General features: G+C 46.3%; 1 protein-coding gene across 3 annotated transcripts in view; it reads left to right on the top strand.

The window, feature by feature from the left end:
- The window catches only part of RBM33 (RNA binding motif protein 33), a 137021-nt gene extending 116524 nt beyond the window's left edge, over positions 1 to 20497 (top strand). For 2 of the 3 annotated variants that reach the window (XM_055334647.1, XM_055334646.1), the window contains 4 exons: positions 1726 to 1935; positions 5778 to 5966; positions 13752 to 13840; positions 14127 to 20497. In XM_055334647.1, coding sequence (XP_055190622.1) covers positions 1726 to 1935; positions 5778 to 5966; positions 13752 to 13840; positions 14127 to 14175 — 537 coding nt within the window. In that variant the 3' untranslated portion in view covers positions 14176 to 20497. The remainder of the gene's footprint in view (positions 1 to 1725; positions 1936 to 5777; positions 5967 to 13751; positions 13841 to 14126) is intronic. The other variant, XM_055334648.1, reaches the window with a different exon arrangement.
- Positions 20498 to 20703: the final 206 nt, after the last annotated feature.

Raw genomic sequence — 20703 nt, 5'->3', positions numbered from 1 at the left:
TGACTCTTGTTCATTCCCAGAGACCTGAAATGCTTGTTCTGGATGGTTTTGTCCAGTTAAATATTTGTCTTGGGGGGAGGAGATTTGCTATCCTCTTCATGTCGCTGTAGCCAAAAACCCTGCCACATGTGACATTTTTAATCTCATTTTTCTTGGGTCCCAATTACTTTGGGCAGTTTTTACACAAATCTTATCTACACCTATCTTGCTCCAGCCCCTGTCCCTTCACTTTATGCCATTAAACTGCCTCTAAAAGATAAGTTTAGAGGGGAGAGAGCACAGAGTACAAGGGCTGCTGCTGAGCTCATTCACCCAGTTCCTTTTGGGTTTTTTTTTAATGTGTATATTTTTTTATTGGAGTTCAATTTGCCAACATACATAGTATAACACTCAGTGCTCATCCTGTCAAGTGCCCCCCTCAGTGCCTGCCACCCAGTTCCTTTTGGATCACAGGTGCCACAGAACAGGCCGCGAGGGCAGAGCACTGCCCACTGTGCTGACCAGGGATAGAATCTTACTGTTCACTCTCACACATCTGTTGCTGTTCAGATTTCATGACTTAGCAGGGCAAAAGAGGATTTTCTTGCTATCCACACTTACTTTTTGGTCACCAGCTACTCTTTTGGAGAGACACTGCATTTAATAATTGAACCTAGCCAACAGGCACCATCCAGAGAGATTTTCTTATGCTGCCTTGTGGTATCGTGAACATAAATAGTACAGTGTGAATGTGTTAAATAGCAAGACTTTGAGAACCTTTTAAAGATCTAACTGGCTTTATTAAATATTTATGAATTGGACAGCAAGCAGAGGAGGCTCCCAGGAGATGTACACAAAGAAAGATTTTTTATAGAAGGAGGATGGAGCAAGATAGTTATTGGCAAAAGAAAAGGATGGGTTGAGGCAGGTGGCTCTCCCTAAGGGGGAAAAGTTAGGGTCTTGTCATGCAAATGCTCTGACCTTCCCTGTGTGTGGCCTGCTCTTTAGTGCTGATTGAAAACTTCCTGACTTGTCCAGTGAAGACCACATCTCTGGGGGAGATTGATTAGTCCAGTCTCAGTTTGGGGACTCATGGTCTGAGTGACATCATAACAATTTTAAAGTCAAGAAATGAAGGATTGTTAGTAAAACTCAAAAGTTAGATTTCTGATACTCCTAAAGCTGGTAATAGGGCCCACGAGTCCCTCCTCTGAAATCACTGACTCCTTAGCGTGAGCCACTTGGCGTCTCAGCGCGAGGCAGGGGGGTGGGAGAGGACCAGGGGTCAGTGCTGTGTCTCCAGGCCTGTGGCCACAGCCAGAGAGATGCGTCCCGAAGACAATCCACCTGAAATTAGGTCTGAAAATGGGTTAAAACTTTTAAACCACTGCCTGTGCAAACTCAGATTTTAACAAGAATGCTCTTGAAAATGGCAAATACATTTTGAGTATGACGTATTTTTAAAGTTAAGCAGTATTTCAGTGAGCTAAACAGCATTTACTTTAATCACAGACCTTTTGAGTGGATCCTGTAATTAAAGATCTTCGTGTTTTAAATTTCAAAGATATTAAAACCCAAACACTGTCAAATGAGGAATTTCCTTAGTGGCTCTAGTGAAATGACAGGTTTGGTTTTTCACCTGCTTGAAATAGTTTTGCTCTCAGTTGAGCGCTGAGGCGGACTCCCTGATGCTGGGGAAGGCCGCCTGGCCATGCGGGTACTGACCAGCTCGCTGCCTTGTTTCAGCAGGGAGGAGAGAGCGACGGCTTTTTTCACCCTGAGGGCCAGCCCCAGCGGCTCCCGCAGCCCCCAGAAGTGAGACAGCAGCCCGCCCGCAAGGTGACGCTGACCAAGGGGGCTCTTCAGCAGCCCCAGCACCCACCGGTGGGCTCCCACGTGCACTCGGCCGGCCCCCCAGGCATCAAGAGCATCCAGGGAATTCATCCGGCCAAGAAGGTACTGCCTGTTACCTGGGCCGCGCCGTGGACACATGACGCCCAAGTGCCGGGAATGCGTAGATGTCCTGCTAGTCACAGTGGTCAACATCTGGACAGTTCTCGGATATGAGTGCCTAGTGCACAGTAGGAGGGCTCAAGTAAATTAAGAAATGAGCCATAATTTCCTTTGTTATGGCTTTGAAAGTAAATGTGTTCACAAAAGTACTTTCCCCTCATGACTTTTTAATGGGACAACTCAGGGAGAGCCCACACAACCGGGGGTGTGGTGGTTCGCTGCAGCTCTGGCCCTGCTCTGGAGACAAGCCTGCGCTCGCAGATCCCAGTCCTGTACATTTCCTTCCCCAGGTCGCTGGTTCTCCAGACTCCGCAGACAGAGAACCATTGCCCAGGTCCCTGGTGGGAAAGCAAGCCCTTTGGGGGTGAAGGACCGTGTGTGAAGAACATGATAAGAATTTAAAGTCTTCCCTAGGAGAAGAGTGTCCACCTTGTCCTGTTAGATCCCTGTAGTAGGGTGCCCTTCCCCTCAGCTGGTTGGGGAGCCATCCTTGTGGCTTCCCCAAAGCCTTCGCCTCTCTGCCTGACAGTGAAGTCCCCTCTGGGTGCATAGGTCAGATGCCCCTTGTCTGATGGAATTATGTAAGGAAGGAAGTGGGGCAGCAACATCTGCTTTGAGTTCTTCTAGAAAGCTCGGCAGTCTCCTAGCTCTTCCCATCTCTCTACTTGTTCTTTTACTGATACTAAGTAGTAATCATATTAATATGAAAGCCATTTGGGGTCTTTGAAATATTTAAATTACTTAGTGTATATTATATCATAAGCTCTTGATGATGTAGGAGCAAATGAAATTATTCCCTTTTTGCAACAGAAGACTAGTATAGACATTAAGTCTTATCTCCAGTCCTTGAAGGTTGCCGCAGTCTAAACTGGCTTCAGTTGGGCTGAGACGTTAGAGGCCCCTTCCCCCATACAGCTGTGCATGTCTAAAACCTTCGTCTTTCCTGGCTCATGTGGGCTCTTGGGAAGATTTCATAAGAAGATACATATAAAAAGCATGGTCCTTGGTGTATAAGTAACCATTGGGTAAAGGATATTATTATTAATATTATAACTTCTAGCCTGAATATAAGAATACTTATTTATTGCTGGTATCCAGCCAATTTTACTTAACAATTAAAAAAAAAATTCTAGTGTGGTGTTAACATACATTGTTAAGTTTCAGATGGACAGTATCGTGATTCAGCAGTTCCTTATATTACTCAGTGTTCGTCATGAAAAGTGCACTTTTTTTTAAGATTTTATTTATTCATGAGAGACAGAGAGAGAGAGAGGCAGAGACACAGGCAGAGGGAGAAGCAGGCTCCATGTAGGGAGCCCAATGCGGGACTCGATCCCAGGACTCCAGGACCACGCCCTGGGCCAAAGGTGGCACTGCTGAGTCACCCATGGATCCCCAAAAGTCCACTTTTAATCCCCTTTCCCCCACCCACCTCCCCTCTGATGACTATCAGTTCTCTAGAGTTAAGAGTCTATTTCTTGGTTTCTTTTTTTCTTTGTACATTTCTTTTCTTTCTTAACATCCCACATCTTAAAGAGTGAGATCGTATGGTATTTGTCTGTCCCTGACTGACTTCACTTAGCATAATACTCTCTTACTCCATCCACACCATTGCAAATGGCAAGATTTCATTCTTTTTTATGGCTGAATAATATTCCAGGTGTATATATTACACCACATCTTTTTTATCCACTCATCTGTCCTAGACATTTGGGCTGCTTCTGTAGTGTACCTGTTTGTTTTTGATTTTAGCCATTCTGACAGGTGTCAGGTGGCTCACCGTGGTTTTGATTTGCACTTCCCTGATGATGAGCATTGTTGACATCTATCTATTCATGTGTCTGTTGGCCATCTGGATGTCGTCTTTGGAGAAATGTCTGTTCATGTCTTCTGCCCATTTTTAAACTGGATTATTTTTTTGGGGGGTGTTGAATCATGTAAGTTTTTTTAATCTATTTTGAATACTCACCCTTTATAAATATCTTCTCCCATTCTGTAGGGTTGTCTTGTAGTTTTGTTGGCCATCTCCTTCACAGTGCAGAAACTTTTTATTTTGATGTACTCCCAGTAGTTTAATTTTGCTTTTGCTTGCTTTGCTCAGGAGATACATCTAGGAAAATGTCGCTATTGCGAATGCCATAGAAATTACTGCCTGTAACCTCTTCTAGGATTATGATTTCAGGTCTCACATTTAGGTCCTTAATCCATTTTGAGTATATGTTTGTGTATGGCCTAAGAAAGTGGTCCACTTTCTTTCTTCTGCATGTGGATGTCCAGTTTCCCAACACCATTTGTTGAAGAGACTTTTTCCCACTGGATACCCTTTCCTCCTTTGTTCACGATAATTAGATTGTTTTCTTAATATCTCGTGATGTTGTTTCATTATTAGTTTATAGAAATGCAGTAGATTTTTGTACATTGATTTTGTATCCTCCGACTTTACTGAGTTCATTTATCAGTTCTAGTAGTTTTTTGTTGGAGTCTTTTGGGTTTTCTATATGTAGTATCATGTCATCTATAAATAGAGTTTTGCTTCTTCCTTACCAGTTTGGATGCCTTTTATTTCTTTTGCTTGTCTGATTGCTGAGGCTGGGACTTTCCAGTACTGTGATGAATCGAAGTGGTGACAATGAACCTGTTTTGTTCCTGACCTCTGGAGGCAAGCTCTCAGTTTTTCCCCATTGAGGATGATGTTGGCTATGGGTTTTTCATATATAACCTTTATCATGTTAAGGTATATTCCCTCTAGACCTATGTTGTTGCTTCTTATCATGAATGGATGTTGTACTTTGTCAGATGCTTTCTTTGCATATTGAAATAATCATATGGTTTTTATCCTTTATCTTATTGATGTGGTTTGCATGCATTTTTTGATGTGTGTTTTCCAGTGTGATATCTCTTGTAATATCTTTTTGTACTTTTCAAAAACTTACTTCCCAAGAGGAATTTTGGTGCCTTCATTTCACTGCCACCCTGCAGAGGAGGAGTTTTGTTTTAGAGAAAGCACTTGGCACTTGGTGCTGTATCTAATTTTCTAATTAGAAAATACCAGAAGGATTCTGCTATCTCCTCTTCTTTAAAGGATCCCAGAACAATGGTTTTGAACCCTTGGGCAACTTAAAAAACTCCTAAGGTCTGGGACCTGCCTTAAGCCAGTGACATCACTGTGGTGGGGGTGGGCACATGGGCATTGCTGTGGCTTGGATTTTTTTGGTGTTGTTAAAGCTCTGTAGAAACTTGCAGTGTGTGGGACTGTGGTGTGCGGCAGCTGGGAAGTGACCCCAGCTACGGAACCTGCCTTTTAGGTTCTCAGGGTACCAGCTACACAGAGTCACAGGGAGACTTGGGTACTTAATATTGTGGCTTGTGGAGGCTGTGTGATGGCACCAATCCCCACTGATGTGGCCTGGAGTATGCTGGGAGAGATTTGGGCTCTAGGGCTATTAGGACCAGACCCAAATAAGTTATTCAACCCCTCTGATCCTCCTGCTTCATCTGCAAATGGTGCTTACACAGAAGGTACTTACTCATACCGTGTTTAGTACCAAGATAGATCCACACTTAGCTACTTCTCCTTCCTTCCTTGCCTCTATCCAGATTTGCTGGGTTTGGTTTCATTTAGACATTAAACCCCTGCTGTGGTAGTGGATGAAAAATACACAAGATCCTGTAGCTTATGGTCTATTTTAATGGATTCTGAGTTGTTTGATCACTTTAATAATCTTACTCTCTGTGGGAAATAATCCCACAACTGGAAAGTCACATAGTACTTCTGTTGTTGCCAGGTCATCATGCACGGGAGAGGCCGAGGGGTGGCAGGAGCGATGGGCCGGGGGCGCCTGATGCCGAACAAGCAGAACCTCCGCGTGGTGGAGTGTAAGCCTCAGCCCTGTGTCGTGTCTGTTGAAGGGCTTTCTTCGTCCACTACTGATGTCCAGCTGAAGAACCTACTCATGTCAGTAGGCCCCATTCAGGTGGGTCACCTGGGGCCCCTTCCTAGGACTCAGTTATGTCTTGATTTAAGTTCCCTTTGTGTTGGTATTTCCTGTTAAAATAACATATTTAAGAAGAAAGACACATTTTATTTACTGTGCATCCCTGATATCAGAACTCTTGCTTTAGAGTTAAGTTATTTGGAAATTTTTAGGTGCTCGGTCATGAAATTTATGAAATAACTTTGCCAACTGAACAAATTATCCTTTGAAATCCTCATATTATCCTAAAGTTCACATAGGCACCTATACATCTATATTTTTTGTTCTGTAATACACTTTTGTTTGTGACAACTTAAAACTTGTAAAGCATTTGGCCTTCTTGACCTTAATTTCCAGAAATAGCTCACATGTTATCAGCTATGAAACTTGGTTTAGATTTTACAGACATGAAGTAACATATACTATATTTTGATCTCTTAATCTTAAAATGAGTTACTTCTAAATGCTTAAAAAATCTCTGACAAGCAGGCTGCAGATATGGCTTCAGTTCTGTAGTAAACAGAATTCTCCATTTAAACCCCTGAAATCTGCATCTTCTAGAGTCCTGTAGGTAAACCATTAGGGAAGTGGGTGGTCCTGGTTTTCCTTGAGCCCTGTGTCTCTCTGGTCCTGTGGTCCTGTATTTGGCCTCCCCCTACCATCCCAGATGCCATCAGCACTGGGTCACATCCTGCATGGTCAGGAGGTGGAGTGTGACTATCAGATTTCTGCATGCTTTCCTTTCAGGATGTTTTATAGCCTCTTGCTACATGAGTGAATGGGGTTACATTTTCAGACTAGAGTTGATACAAATAATTCTTAACATGTTTGAAATCTGTCTACTATTGAGAGTCTCTAAACGTGAGGCATGGATGAAATCTCTTCCAAAACTTTCCCTATTCAGGCATAGCGACTTCCACCTTTCGATTCCCAGGGATATGGTTAGGGTTAATTTTTATTTGTGTGTCATAAGAGAAAGTTAACCAAGAATTTGAGCTTCCATTTTCAGTATAGTCTCTTGCAGGGGTGTGGCCAGAGACAGCTGTCCGTCATCTGGGGCTTCTGCACTGCCTTCACAGGCAGCCCCTTCGCACAGGTCATCACAACAGGGATCAGTTTGCGGAGCATCGTAGGTTCATGAACAGGTGCTTATCCTGGTCTGAGACTCTCCCACAAATGGTGGTAGAGAATGGGCTCCAGTAACAGTGTAGCTGTGAATCCAGACTAATAAACCAGAACCTCCTGTGGGAGTTCTGAGAACTGGTGTTCTCTGGGAGAGCTCATGGGCAGTCTCGTGTCCCCGGGGGGTGACAGCATGGCTGCTTTCCACATGTGACCTGCTAATGATCGTGGCTTTGCTTCCTCACATGTAGTCTTGATAATTCTCTGGAGTGTCCTCAACTGAAATACAGTTTTCAGGTCTGAATAGTGCTGCTACTTGCTTCTCAACACAATGAGTGAGAGTCAGTGGCTGCTTGGAGCTGTTGCTAAGTCACCTAACCTCAGTCTACTCATCTTAACACTTGAATTTTGCATTTTGCATTGGGGCTTATAGATCTCTTAAATGGCCCTTTTTGTTGTTGTTGTTGTTTATGAAAAGGATTAGAGATCATTCTGTTGGAAATAAAGTTTGATTGAGGGAACTAAAAGCCAAACAGAAACAGGGTTGGATTATTTAATGCCTTGTTCTAATTAGAAAGCAAGAGGAAGCTAGGAAGGGGAGAATGAATTCTCTAGATTATATCAGTTACCTTTACAATGGGGTGGAAGGTGAGGGCCCATCTGCCCCTGGAGAAACTCCTGGGATGATGGATTTAGCGCTTATAGAAGGACCTCTTCTCCCACCCTGGGGAACACAGCAGAGTATGTGCATCATGCCAGTCCTAGTCCCATAGGATGATTTTGAGGGTGAGTTTATAAATATTTAAACACCACATTCACAAAATGTCAAGTTTCTTAACAGAAAAAAAAAAAATTCTAACAAGTATAAACAAGACTCTTCCAATGTTAGAGAGCTGAAGAGTGATATTAAGTATACATTTTATAGAGACCTTTATAACAAGAGTCACTTATGCTTTAAGTATAAATACACTTGGAAGGGATGATGCTGGCTAATCCAGGCCTTCTGTGGTTGGCCTTCTGCAGTCCTGGCAGGAGGAAGAGTTGGTGTTGAGCTTTTGTGTGCCTGGACTCTGGCACCACCTCGTGTACACTTGGTGTCACAGCAAGTGGTGGTGTCTAGAGCAGGAAGGCTCCTGTTCTTTGGGGGCTTTAAATCTTTTTTTTTTTTTTTAAGATTCTATTTATTTATTCACGATAGAGAGAGACAGAGAACATAGGCAGAGGGAGAAGCAGGCTCCATGCCAGGAGCCTGACGCGGGACTCGATCCTGGGACTCCAGGACTGCGCCCTGGGCCAAAGGCAGGCGCCAAACCGCTGAGCCACCCAGGGATCCCCCTTTGGGGGCTTTAAATGAGAGGAAATGACAGTGACAACATGCAAGCTCTGCTTCTTAAACTGCGGCATATGAGAGGCTTTCCCAGTGTGGCGGCAGGCCTTGATGAGCACGTTTCTCTCAGACTAGTGTCGAATCCCTGTACACAGTACTCGGAAGCCTCTCTACAAAGTCTATTTTAAAATTCTATATTGGCTCGTTGTTTACAGAATAAGAAAAAATGGCAAGATTTTGTAGAAATGTTAAAACCAGAAGGTGGCAGTGGCATGAGAAGTAAGGGGTGTGTTTCAGAGTTTCAGGGAAGATGGCCCAGTGAGAGCCACGTGGTGCTCACTTGTAGCTATGTTGCACGAGTCCACATCTCAGAAAAGGCTCTGCTTTGGATCCCTAGACCCAGTGGGAGGCACCTGCATCTTGCTCATAGGGAGGGCAGGAGACCACAGGGGGGCCCATGAGTACTATGGGCAGCTGAGCACACACCCAGCTGCTCTCTAGTGATCTGCACAGCTTCCCGCAGGAGTGACCTGACCTCTTGCTCTGTCCTGAAACACGGAAGCCAAGGGGACTCTTCGGATCAGGAAGTAAGCTACTTAAAACACCTGTGGCTTTTTTGCTTGTTTTTATTTCCCTGTTTGCTAGGTTGTGCCTAAAATTATGCCAAGAAGAAAAATTTGTTATCCTATAAATGTCCTGTTGTAAAAACAAAAAAGTAGTTTGCTCACAAAAGCAGAACATTTGAAATAATTTAATGAGAATCTGTAACCAGTTCCCCGTCGTTATCACTGTCAGCCATGTTGACAACAGTCGTGCTGCACACGTCTTCTCTGCTGCTCTCTATTCACTTCTCCCAGCAGCAGTCATGGGAGCAGCGCCTGAGCTGGGCAAGAGTAGAAGTGACCCCTCACCATGCAGCCAGAGTCACGACTGGGGTCAGGCTCTGAGACTAGGCTTTGGGGGCAAGTCCCGATGTTGCCAGTTCTTGATGTGTAACTCTCGGAGGGAGCACTTCTCCTTTGTGAGTCTGGGCTTTTTCTTCAGACTCTCATCACCACTCCTTTGCGACTGTCCCGTCACACCCTGGCAGTCCTGGGGGGATAGGAGAGACGGGCAGCCTCCACATAGCCCTCGAGGGGTGGCAAGCAAGACAGGACAAGGTGTGCAGCAGGTGCACCCCATGGCCATGTGTATGCTCTCGGTGGGGATGGGGGGTGCTGGACAGCCTTCTAGGTCCCGCACATTTACTTGCTGCCTCTGGACACTGCAGTTCTGGAGTGCAGCTCAGTCCTTGCAGTGTGGCAGTGCTCCTTTGAGTGGTTCTGTGAGGTTGGCTCATGTAGGAGCATTTGACCTGTTCTGAAGATGCAGCTCGTTCTGACCCACTGTGGAGGGTTGGTCGCTGAAGTAGAAAAGGTTGGAATCTTGAGTGAAAGCAGTTCAGTTTTGAAGTTCAGGACATTTGGGAGAAAAAGCTCTAGGTGCGGTCAGTGTAGACTTAGGACAGACTCATGCCACAAGGTGTAAGGAGAATAAAGGCATAGCCACGAGATTTGGAGCCATATTGGGCAAAGTCCTGAAAACAGTGTGGCAGTAACCCAAAGGAAGAAGGGACTTTCAGGAGACCAGTGTGGCAGCACGGGAGCTCTGAAGAGCTTGCATGGGTTCCAAAGGGCAGGTTTGTCCTGCAGGAGGGAAGCTGGACAGCAGCAGCGTCAGTGGCATGGGCCATGGGAATGTACCTGCACCGAGTCAGCACAAGCAACAGGCCCTGGGGCACGCGGAATCACAGGTGGAATCACAGGTGGATGTGCGGCACGTTGGGATTCAGGAGGACACTGGCTGGGCACCAGAGCAGCCTGTGGTGGTGGCACGCATGCATGTGGGAGGCCCGGGAGCATGGCCTGACTGACAGTGTGAGTATGTCGGCTGCCTGCCCTTGGTACTGTTCTCCTCTGTGGGCACCCTGTGCCATGAGGGGGCATAGGCCTGCTGGGCACAGGGAGGATGAGGTTGGTGGTGCCAGCCCACAAGGGGGGCCTTCTGTACTCTCTGTGGCTGTTGGACGGGCCACAGAAGTGGCCCACCCGCGGGTGTCTGGGTTAGGGCTGCAGTGAGGCTGTTCTCATGCAGTAAGTTTACTTGCTTACTTTTAAGATTGCATTTATATATGTGAAAGAGAGCATGAGCAGGAGGAGGGGCAGAGGGAGAGGGGGTAGAAGCAGTCTCCCCGCTGAGCCGGGAGCCTGATGTGGGGCTGGATCCTAGGACCCTGAGATCATGACCTGAGCCAAGGCAGACGTTTCACTGATGAAGCCAGCCAGGTACCCAGGAAGGGGAAGAATTTTAAACAGATTTTCAGGGCCTCAGAACCCTGTTAGTGTCTCCGTAATATTTTCGTTTCTCTGAGTGTGTGCACAGGCACACAGGCTCTTTCTGGAAGGAGAAGCAACTTCTACCAGGGGAAGGTGCCTGGGGCTCAGAGCAACACAGACCTTCCTGGGATCCAACTGTGGGCTGTCATAGCCCATCAGGGCCGGCCAGCTGGCCCCCGGTAGGGTAGCAGGGTGTCCGAGCAGGCAGCTGCCAACCAAGGGGTTCCATCTTGCATTTTGCTACATAAAGAAGGGCAGTTACCTGTTTTCAGGAAGTGAAGCAAAGGCGTCTTACCTCTGAAAATGAGGCGTCAGGATGAAAGTTGGTGTTCGCTTTCCGCCTGTGTGCCAGCATGGCACCTGTGGGAAGGGCCTGGAGAAACGTTGTGAATTTGGCTTTCCTCTGGGTGAATTGGTGTTTAACTGTATGGATGTATGGTACTGATCTGTAGATGTATATAACCTCAAAGTGGAAGCCTGTGAACAGAAATAAGGCTTTTGGCTTTCGGTGAAGTGTCTACTTCCCTGCTCCCAATACAGAAGTTACTAGTAGCTCTTATTTTGGTAGGTCAGACACTTCCTGACACTCAGTCTTGTATCTAGAAAATACTTGTAATTTAAAAGAAGGTACAAAAATGTAGATAGAGGGGAACAGATAAGCACATTTAAGGCTGTGTCCTCATTACCTGTGCTGACTCCTTGAGAACCAGGCCGGTCCTTAGGAATTTCAGCTGGCCATGTCCTGACTGGCATCTCCTCAGTCAGACTGAGGTTTAAACTCCTTAGGTACAAATACATGCTCTTGCATCAGGCATTTTACCATTTTATCTAGTAAATGGTAAAAATGAAGCTTCATGCCTTCATTTCACATTGTGAAGTCACCCCAAGGAAATCACTCTAGAAATGTAGAAACATGTTCTTTCCTCAGAAAAAAAGCATGGTATTTTCAGAGTCCAGATTCTGTCTGTGAATTGTAGAGTGAATAATTACTTGTGATATCATAAATTAGTTTTTCCTGTCAATTCCAAATAAAGTTCTTGTATTTTTAGACGAGGTAAATTTAGGTAAGTTCTCCTGACTCCCTCATGAGGTGTGTCACTGTGGGGGCGCCACTCTTGCCCCTCGAGCCCTGTGGTTGGTCCAGAGGCACACACGGGACCAGGGGAAGGGCCTAGCCGTGGGCTGTGTGCAGGTGCTGGGGTCACCTGGTGTCAGAGCTTCAGGGTGGCAATAGCCAGAACTCATCCATCCTGGGAGTGAGCAGCCAGATGAGACTCGCGGCTTGGAAGAGAAAGCGGGCCTCTGCCCCATACTTTGGGCGTGTCTCTGAGGCTGGGGAATCTGCATGCTGAGGGTGCACCCAGGGAGAAGTCGATGACAGTCATTAAAGACCACGTTATGGTGCTTTTCTTGTGCTGTTAACAGTAACTTTAATCATCAGAAAATTCTTCTGCTTCCAGTTTTTATATCCACAGAATAAGAAAGATTTCGAATTCTGCTAAGCTCACTTCAGCACACCAGGCGGGCAGACACAGCTCTGTGCTCCCCGAGGGCTGCCCGTGCACCTAGTCAGGTCGGGGAGGAGTCCTCGGGTGGGGCTGTGGCGACGACTACAAGTGGTCTGTGTACACACCTGTGTAATGGGGAGACTTGAAACAGTTTATTTCTTTGTGAAGCACTGAAAGGTGACCTTGGGGAGGTGGGTGCTTGCTTAGAGCTCTCCCAGTGGTGTTCACTGGTTAGACGTTCTGTGGTTACTGAAATGAAGAGTACGTGGTATTTTTAGCCGTGTGTTTCCATTGTAGATCTTTGACAAATGTTTTAAAACTACCCACATAGGTCAATGCTTCTAAGGGTCACGTGTTAGCATCAGTTATTTTTTCTGGCAGACAGAAGCTCAGACCCTGAGGCATCGAGTTGTGTGCTATCCTGAGGCATCGAGGCAGTGTGTCCTGCAGGGAGCCAGTGTTCCGCTTCAGCTGCTGCAAGCCCTGCCCTTTGCAGAGGCTGGAACCTGCTCAGTGCCCCAGATACACGTGCTAAGCTGCCTGCATCACCAGGATGCTTGGGAAGCATTAGGCGCTCGAGAGTGGGATTGGCTGATGGATCACAAGGTCTCTTCCTTTGACCTGTCCTTCACAGATCCTGGGATCCTAGACCCCAAGGCCTCAGAGAAAACTCAGAGCCATGTGTGCGTCCTCCTCAGGGCCAGTGTGAGGACTAGGTACAAGTTACCTCTTGCCAGTGCTTGCTTTTCAGACAATAAGATTCTTGTCACCCGATGGATCATTTCTTTCCATCTGTCTTCTTCACAGACTAACTTGGTTTTCACTGCAGAGTAGCTGCCTGTGATGGTTGCTCTTGCTCCTGAAGACCTAATTTGCGATGTCACTCAGTGATCCACTTCTAAGTGCAAAATGTGACCAGCTATATATGTAAAAGCCTCAGTTTACCCTAGTGGTAATTGTTGGGTCCCCTTGCTAAATGGCAGTTTCCTCCTGTGTGATGAGTATTGCTCTTTTAAAAAGCTTAGTGAGGGCCACAGAGAGGATCCCCTGGCAAAATGGCATGCAGACAGGAAGTGACTCTCCACAACTGTCTGCCACCAGGACTCACAAGGTGGGTTGAGGGAGAAGACGGAGTGGCTCATGTGGCCAGGTGATGGAAGGTCTTAACACCAGGCTGGAAGGATATACATGCTACTCATGGGAATGACTGTTTTGGGATAGATACTCTGGATAAGATAAAAATTGCTAGGGAGGTACAGTTTCCTTTAATGATCCAAATGTCAGCCTGGACTTGAACTTTGTGTTAAAGCTAATGTATAAATACATTGGGTGTTTTCTCTTTCCTTTCTTTGTTTTCTTTTTCCTTTCCTTTTCCTTTTCCTTTTCTTTCCTTTCTTTTCTTCTCAACACATAAAACATGATATTAAAATGTTTTTCTGTTTTCTTCTTCTAGAGTTTACAGATGCTTCCCCAGCAACGGAAAGCCATAGCTAAGTTCAAGGAACCAGCTCATGCATTAGCGTTTCAACAGAAATTCCACAGGTAGCCAGTGTATTCCGTGGTCAGGGTGATGTGGGAGTGGGTGGGAGAACTGCTCCAAGGCGTTTGCTCTCTGCCAGGGCAGCTGTGCACAGTAGTGCATAAAGGGTGCACGCAGCGCACCCTTCCTAATGTGGGTCACCAACCCTTGTTGTCATGTTGGTCTCCGTCTGCATGGTTATAGAATTTTCGTTAATCCGGACCCATCATTTTACCTTAGTTTTTACCTTAAGTTGACTGGGGACATGTGGAGTTTGCTTGTTCTGACTGTTTCTTTGCATTTCCACAGGCACATGATAGATTTGTCCCACATAAATGTGGCCCTGATCGTTGAGTGATTTCTAGCAGGAGATGCTGACCTGACACTGTACACACGCTGTGGCATTTCTTCAGGAAGCTGCAGCACACAATCCCCGCGAGCGCAGGCCTCTCCGCCCTCAGTCTTGCGTAACTTGTCCGGAGTGCTGGACGGTCCGGCGCTGATTCCAGCAGAGCTGAACTTGGGGACATGGCGGACTGGGGTTTGCTGTTAGACTGCTTCACGTTCTGTTGTCACCACCGACAACTATAGTTTTCGTTTGCTTTTGTTTTCGAAGTGCTCACAATGCATGTAGACATCGTTCTTCGTGATCGTACTGTGGGATCGATCACAGTGACTTAGAGTCAGGAAGGAACATTAACGTCACAAATTCTAAGTAGTTTCTCACAGCAAAGAATACTTGATAATGGTTGCACTTATCTTCAGTGCAGGCTAGATAAGTGTTTACCCAACCAAGCGTACCTTGCGCTGTCTTCTCAGAAAGCCCTCAAAAGGCTCTTGGAAAAACCTAGATTCAAATGTGGGTGATGATGATTGACAGTTGCATATCCTGGGAAGCAGGGTATGAGGGTGGTTGGGAATGGTGCCAATTGTGTGGCAGATTCTGCTTCTTGTGAATACTCCGAAAGCATCGACTATGTATTCCCAGTTCCAGAGGGGCCTCCCCACCCCTTTACACCCTTGCCGAAGAAGGCAGCAGTCTTGGTAGACCCTGTCCCGCCTCTCTGGGCCTTCTGGCATCCCCTGCCTGTGGGCTGCCCCGCGGATCTGCCATGGAGGTGGATGGGTGGCCTGAGGCTCACAGACCTGTGTGGGGTGGTTTTCCTCTTTTTAAATGCAGCCCAGAGGGGCGTATTTGTGTCCCTGGCTCGGTGACCTGTGACATTCTTTGGGAACCTGCTATCATTGCTTTGATTAACTTCTTGTGTTTGAAGGCCCTTTGAGCAGGGCTGTGCTGTCCTTCTGCAGACTAGGAGCAGGTCACCCTCATGGAGTGTGTGTGTGAGGGATGGCTGCCTCACCGGGGCCACGAAGCCCAACGCCAACCCGAAATGTGTCCGTATCGCCACGAACCCACTTGAGGAGTTCTGGGTAGGTTTCTTTAGGCAAGACCCTTATTCCCCATAAAGCAGCCTTTCTTTAGTAAAATTCGTTCTGGGCAAATGTTTGAAAAGTGCCTTATTGTATTTCTGCTCATGAAGGAGATTCACTGTTCTGGATTTATTCTAATGTGGACCTGAACTATTTGAGCAAGTATTAGGTACTAGGGCATACTCAGACTTTTTAGCTGTATTTTATACCTAAGATTTCATGTCAGGTTTATTAGTAGAATTAGAAGAGATTCTGGTTAGCTGAGCGTAGACCTGCTGTAGCCCCCGTGGCCAGGCGTCCTCCTGCCTCTCCGCCTTCTGGTGGGGGCTGTGTCAGCTGGTTTCCACAGTGACATTTTATATTCTTTCAGTTTAAGTTACCCGAGCTGGGGAGAGTGTCCAGGCCTGGTGAGGCTTGACTGCAGCGTTGATTCTGAAATGGCATCCTGTGGAAAGAGTAAGCATGGAAAATGAAGGTGGTTGTTGGTGGCTACTTTTCAGAAGATTTTGGTGCCAGGAAACAAATGGGCACTTGTAGGGTCCACTAGAACAGACTCTGGCTATGGTGCCTGGCCTCCCGGGTTCCCGAAGGCCCCTGATGGAGCTGTGGAAGGTGGTGTGTGTGGGCCTGCCTCGGTGCTCCAGTGGAGGGGTCCCCATAGTGCTGTGTACCTGCCCTCAGCTGGTTGACATGGGCTGTCTTGTCCACTGTGGTCACAAGTAGTTATGGGTGTGTTTATGTATTGAAAAAGCGTAGATGATTGCATTGAAGTAACACACTTGCTAGCCTGGAAGCTCTTGGTAAGAGAGCTGCAGACAACCTTCCCACGCTGGGCAATGGGCAGGCTTTCAGTTGATGGACTTCCTGTATCACCGAGGACCAATTGATGCCATAAAATGGGATAGTCTGAGTGTGCTGTGGTCTTGAACCCGAAAAGGACCTTGTCTCTGGAAAGTAGGCATAGAAACACTGTTTTTCTAGTTAGTAATGATAAACTAAGCCGTCCTGCGTGGCGTGGGTGCCACTGTTGAACACAGACCTTGTGGCTACTGTAAGATCTGCTTTTGTCATTGTCTGAGTAGGACACGCGTGTCTGGGACGTGTGTGTCTCTAACTGCACACACGGAATCTTTCTCTTGCTGTGATGTTCTTGAAAGCCTTGGGCCAGGCAGTTAGTAGGCCCCGCGCCCGGTCTGTGCCCGCTGCCGTCGGGAACGGCCCCCTGTCAGGCTCACCGTTCCCCTGGCCCGGGAGCAGAGGCTTAGGTTTCCTTGAAGGGGACTGCGGAAAAGGAAAGAAGCAGAATTAGGAAGTAACGTTATTTCCAAGGTCGGTACACTTTCCGCAGTGACATCAGACCACCGACAGCTGAACCCTCTTGGAAGATCTGTTGCAACCATTATCTTTGTTCTTTATTTATCATGCATTTAAAATGAGATGCAGAAGCATTTAACATACTATGTAAATATGGACCTTTTAAATTTAAAATGTTATTGGAGATGCTTTCAATTCAGCAACAATCTTAGCTCTTTGTTAGTTCTTTTGTGTTGTCTTATCAAAGTTTCATGGATACAGTTCCATAACTGTTGATGTGTTTGTGTGTATATTCGATTTTTATAAAGATGGTAGTAAGTCAATACATTTATCCTGACCTGTGTATTATTTGTTCCCAAATTCAAGAAGCTTAAAGTCAGTAAATAATCTATCGCATAAGGTAAACATAATAGGTAATTATGTGGAGCCAAGTTACTTTTTCTTTTTGCATTGTCTTGTTTTGATTTTGTGCTGTAATATAAGATCACGTAGCCGCTATCTGAGCATAACCTTGCATTACCGTTGGTCTGGCCACTTTTGTTAAGTCCTTCTACTGATACTTTTCTAAAGGAGAAACCCTGTCCCCCCCCCCCCAAAAGAAATGTTGAGGGTCCCCCACCCCTTCTAGACAGGCAGCATCCTAAGTAGATGCCTGTGCCCTTGCCCCAGGGGGGGGAGTGGAAGGGTTGGGGGGCCTTGTAATAACTACTTTTCATTTGGGTCGTTCTTCTCTTAATTTGTAATGGTCCTGGATAAACAATTGTTTATGATTGGTTCTGTAGCATTTCTAAATTGTGGCAGAGCTTCAATCCTGCACCCAGGGGTCTTCTTTCAAAGAGCATTTTGCTTAATTTGCAAACGGAACACTTTGTTGCCCATGGAAGGGGAGAGCTGTCTAGGGTGGAGGGAGTGAGGAATGACAGGCAGGGGGAGAGGAGAGTTTGCAGAATGAAAGAATTGTTTTAAGGATTATAATCAACTTTTAGCACGCTGACTCTTTAAAGACGAGTCAGCCAGTTAAGCTGAGAGACACAGGAGGGTGGGCAAGCAGACAGCTCTCACTGGGGCGATGGGAGGGTGCCCCCATCAGGGAGAACCAACCACCTTCCCTGCGTGGGCCTTGAGCTCTTCCTCAGGAGGAGGCTGGACTGGCTCCGATGGAGGAGATGGAGGAGACGCACGGAGGCAGGGCCTTGCTCAGAGGGTTGGTTTTGAGAACCTGTCACTTCCATTCTTTTTTTTTTTTTTTTCTTTCTTTCATTTTTCTTTTGGCTTGTGGTTTCTGTTTTGTTCTGTTTATTTTTTTTAATTATTATTATTAATTTATTTGTTATTTAATTGAAGGTAAGCTCACCATGCAGGTAGACCACTGGACTGACAGGGACCCTGTGGTGGACAGGTGGGCTAATGTAGTAGCCTGGGTGCCGAGTGCCTGGAGCACCCTCGAGCCCCTCGTCCTGCTTTGTTCCCCAGAAAGCCCACACGCCTGGTGTCAGGAAGCCCATCCCTGGGCAGCTTGTGCTGCCCTCAGCAAATGGCTTTGGGCCCCCTGCCTGCCCTACTGCCCTCCTCGGGGTCATTTTTAATTTTTCCTCCTTCCTGCTTGCAGGACTGTTGTGGTTTCACATATTCACTGGGAGACCTAATCTTACTTCCCTTTAGTCAGGTAGAGTCGTCGTCCCCCCCCCGGTTTTTTTGCTTATTTATTTGGAGTTGGGAAGGGACTTCTCAGAGGTAGCCCTTGGTTCTTTACACATTTTGAAGTGACATTATTCTGAAAGGGAATATCCTGAATGGTGGTGGGAGGGGGTGGGTGATAGAACCCAGACCAGGAGACATTGTCTGCCCTCCCCTCACCTCTCCCATGAAAGAAGCCACAGGAGTTTAGATCACGTAAGGGAAAGTTTAGATATTTTACTGTGTTTAATGAGCATTTCGAGTAACCTTTTCAACTATATTTAAAACTTGTGAATGAAGTGTTATTTTGGACATTCGTAGATATGAACTCTCCAAAGGCGTTTGGCCTTGATTCACTAGTAAATCCTAAGGATTTTGTGTAAGGTTTTTTTGCAACCTATTTAATTGTCATTTAAAGCGCCCATGGTTTTGTGTCCTAGAACCAAAGCAAAACTCACTGATTCATATTGGATCCCAGGTATACCTTCTTCTGGTAGCGTATGGTTGGGAAGGATCATTGATTTTACACTTTGTAACCTGCTTTTTCTAGAGAATGTTTTTATGAATCTTAACTCTTTTCTGTGCCGTGTTGTGGTAGGAAATCTTTTCATTAAGATGGGCAGGTAGAGCAGGTATTGATAGTGAGAAGTTGCTTTTCACTTTTATTTCTAACCAACTAAAATGTAAAAAGATCGTGTTGGTGTTTTGCTCTGTTTTATTTTACTAACTTAAAAATGTATGTAGAAAAATACAGGCCTTTTATGAGGAAACTAGTTTTAAATTTTTAGTACATTGCAGAGAGTGGACAGATGTGCTATTTGATATATTCTGTATTTAGTAATTAGTATACTCTAGAAAGTAGACCTTGACATTCTTTCAGCATGATTTCCTTTTGGAATTAGTTGTCATCGTAAGGGCACAGATAGTGGACCCTGATTTTAAAGGACTGAGTGTTTTGCAGTATTGCCTTGGAATACATAACTAGATGTTGGAACCAGCACACACGCAACACGCTCATACTCTCAGCTGAAGAGCAAGTGATCCTTTGTATTTATAATCCATCTTTGCTTTTTACAGGATGGGATCCAGACTTGCTTTTCCTCTGTGAGGATTTTAACTCTCCGCCTTCGTCTTTAATTCCACACTTTGACTTCTAGGTTCAGGAAGAGCGAAGCCTGAAACCGTTCCATCCCTCCTCTGGGGGCGCTGCCATCCTGGGCAGCCCGCAGCCCTGGCCTCCACCTGCCCCCCTCCTTCCTCCTGTTCTCTTGCACTTCCGTTGCCCAACCACACACACACACACACACACACACACACACACACCACCACCCACCCACCCACACCCGGCCACCACTGAGAGTGCCTTTCCCTTTCGGAAAATCCTTTTCTTTGACTTCCTCATCTCTGGATGCCCTTACCTCCTCCTCCCGGCCCTCCTTTGGTGATGGACTTCTTTTGCTGTTGGTGCTATATTCTTTTCTTGCTCCTGTGTCCAGTCTTAACATTTAGAATTCCTCTCTGGGAGGGGGTATGAGAATGTTGTGAATATTTTTGCACTGTGTTTAAATTCAATTGCCTCTCATCCTTTGCTTTGACAGGTGTTTACTCGTGCTTTGTTCCCCCAGGTCTGTGTTGGAGAGAATAATATCTGAATTCTATTATTTTGCAGTTTGACTTGTAGGAGCGTGTGGCACCCCCAGATGCCAGCATCGTGCCGCCGGTGGGAGGCGTGTGATTAATCACCCCCTTGTTTTCACCCCTCTACTTTTGCAGGACCTCTTGTGCATGAGTTCAGTGTTAGTTGTGGCGCGCCTAGTTTTCCACTGGAAGTGGCGGCCTGTTTGACCCTTTGTTACTGCTCTCGCTGTGATCCTTCCTAACCGTAATGCGCACGCGCTGCCGAGCTGGTCTGTGCAGCTCCGAGGTGGAGCCTGACGCTGTGTTTATTGGGAGTGCATTGAGAGTTCACAAACCAAGAGGTTGCCTATTGCTTTCCTCTGGGTTGGTCTCCTCCATGTTTTCTACCAAACACTGCACTTACCGTTGTGGGAAATGATGTTGCCTTGCCTTACCCCGTTTTTCACTTTGTGCTAATCACTGTGACAGCTCTATCAGGAATATGTGTGAAGAACAGTAGTGACATGGTTGGAAAAATGTATTGTGTGTGTATCATTTGTGTGATTCCATACCGAGACGTGTCTGGAACTGTTTGTAATTCGAAAGATGTGTTAATAAAAGACTTTGCAGTTCTTACTTTTGTTCTGTAGCTTTTCCTTTCTCTTGCCACTCAGATGCGGTCCGTGTCCCATCTTAGCCATGTGGACAGAGGCTGGGGTGGTGTCCCCCCGAGGAGTGGGGGTATCCGCAGGCCCCCCCCAGAGGTGTTCCCCTGTGCTGTAGGTGTCGGCTGGGAAACGGCCTCTGGTGGGTGGACCTGTGGGAAGGTCAGCGCCACTGTCTTCAT

Source organism: Nyctereutes procyonoides, unplaced genomic scaffold (assembly GCF_905146905.1).
Source record: "Nyctereutes procyonoides isolate TBG_1078 unplaced genomic scaffold, NYPRO_anot_genome, whole genome shotgun sequence".
Classification (NCBI taxonomy): Eukaryota; Metazoa; Chordata; class Mammalia; order Carnivora; family Canidae; genus Nyctereutes; species Nyctereutes procyonoides.
The sequence above is the reverse complement of the archived record's forward strand: the minus strand, read 5'-3'. Positions and strand labels throughout refer to the sequence as shown.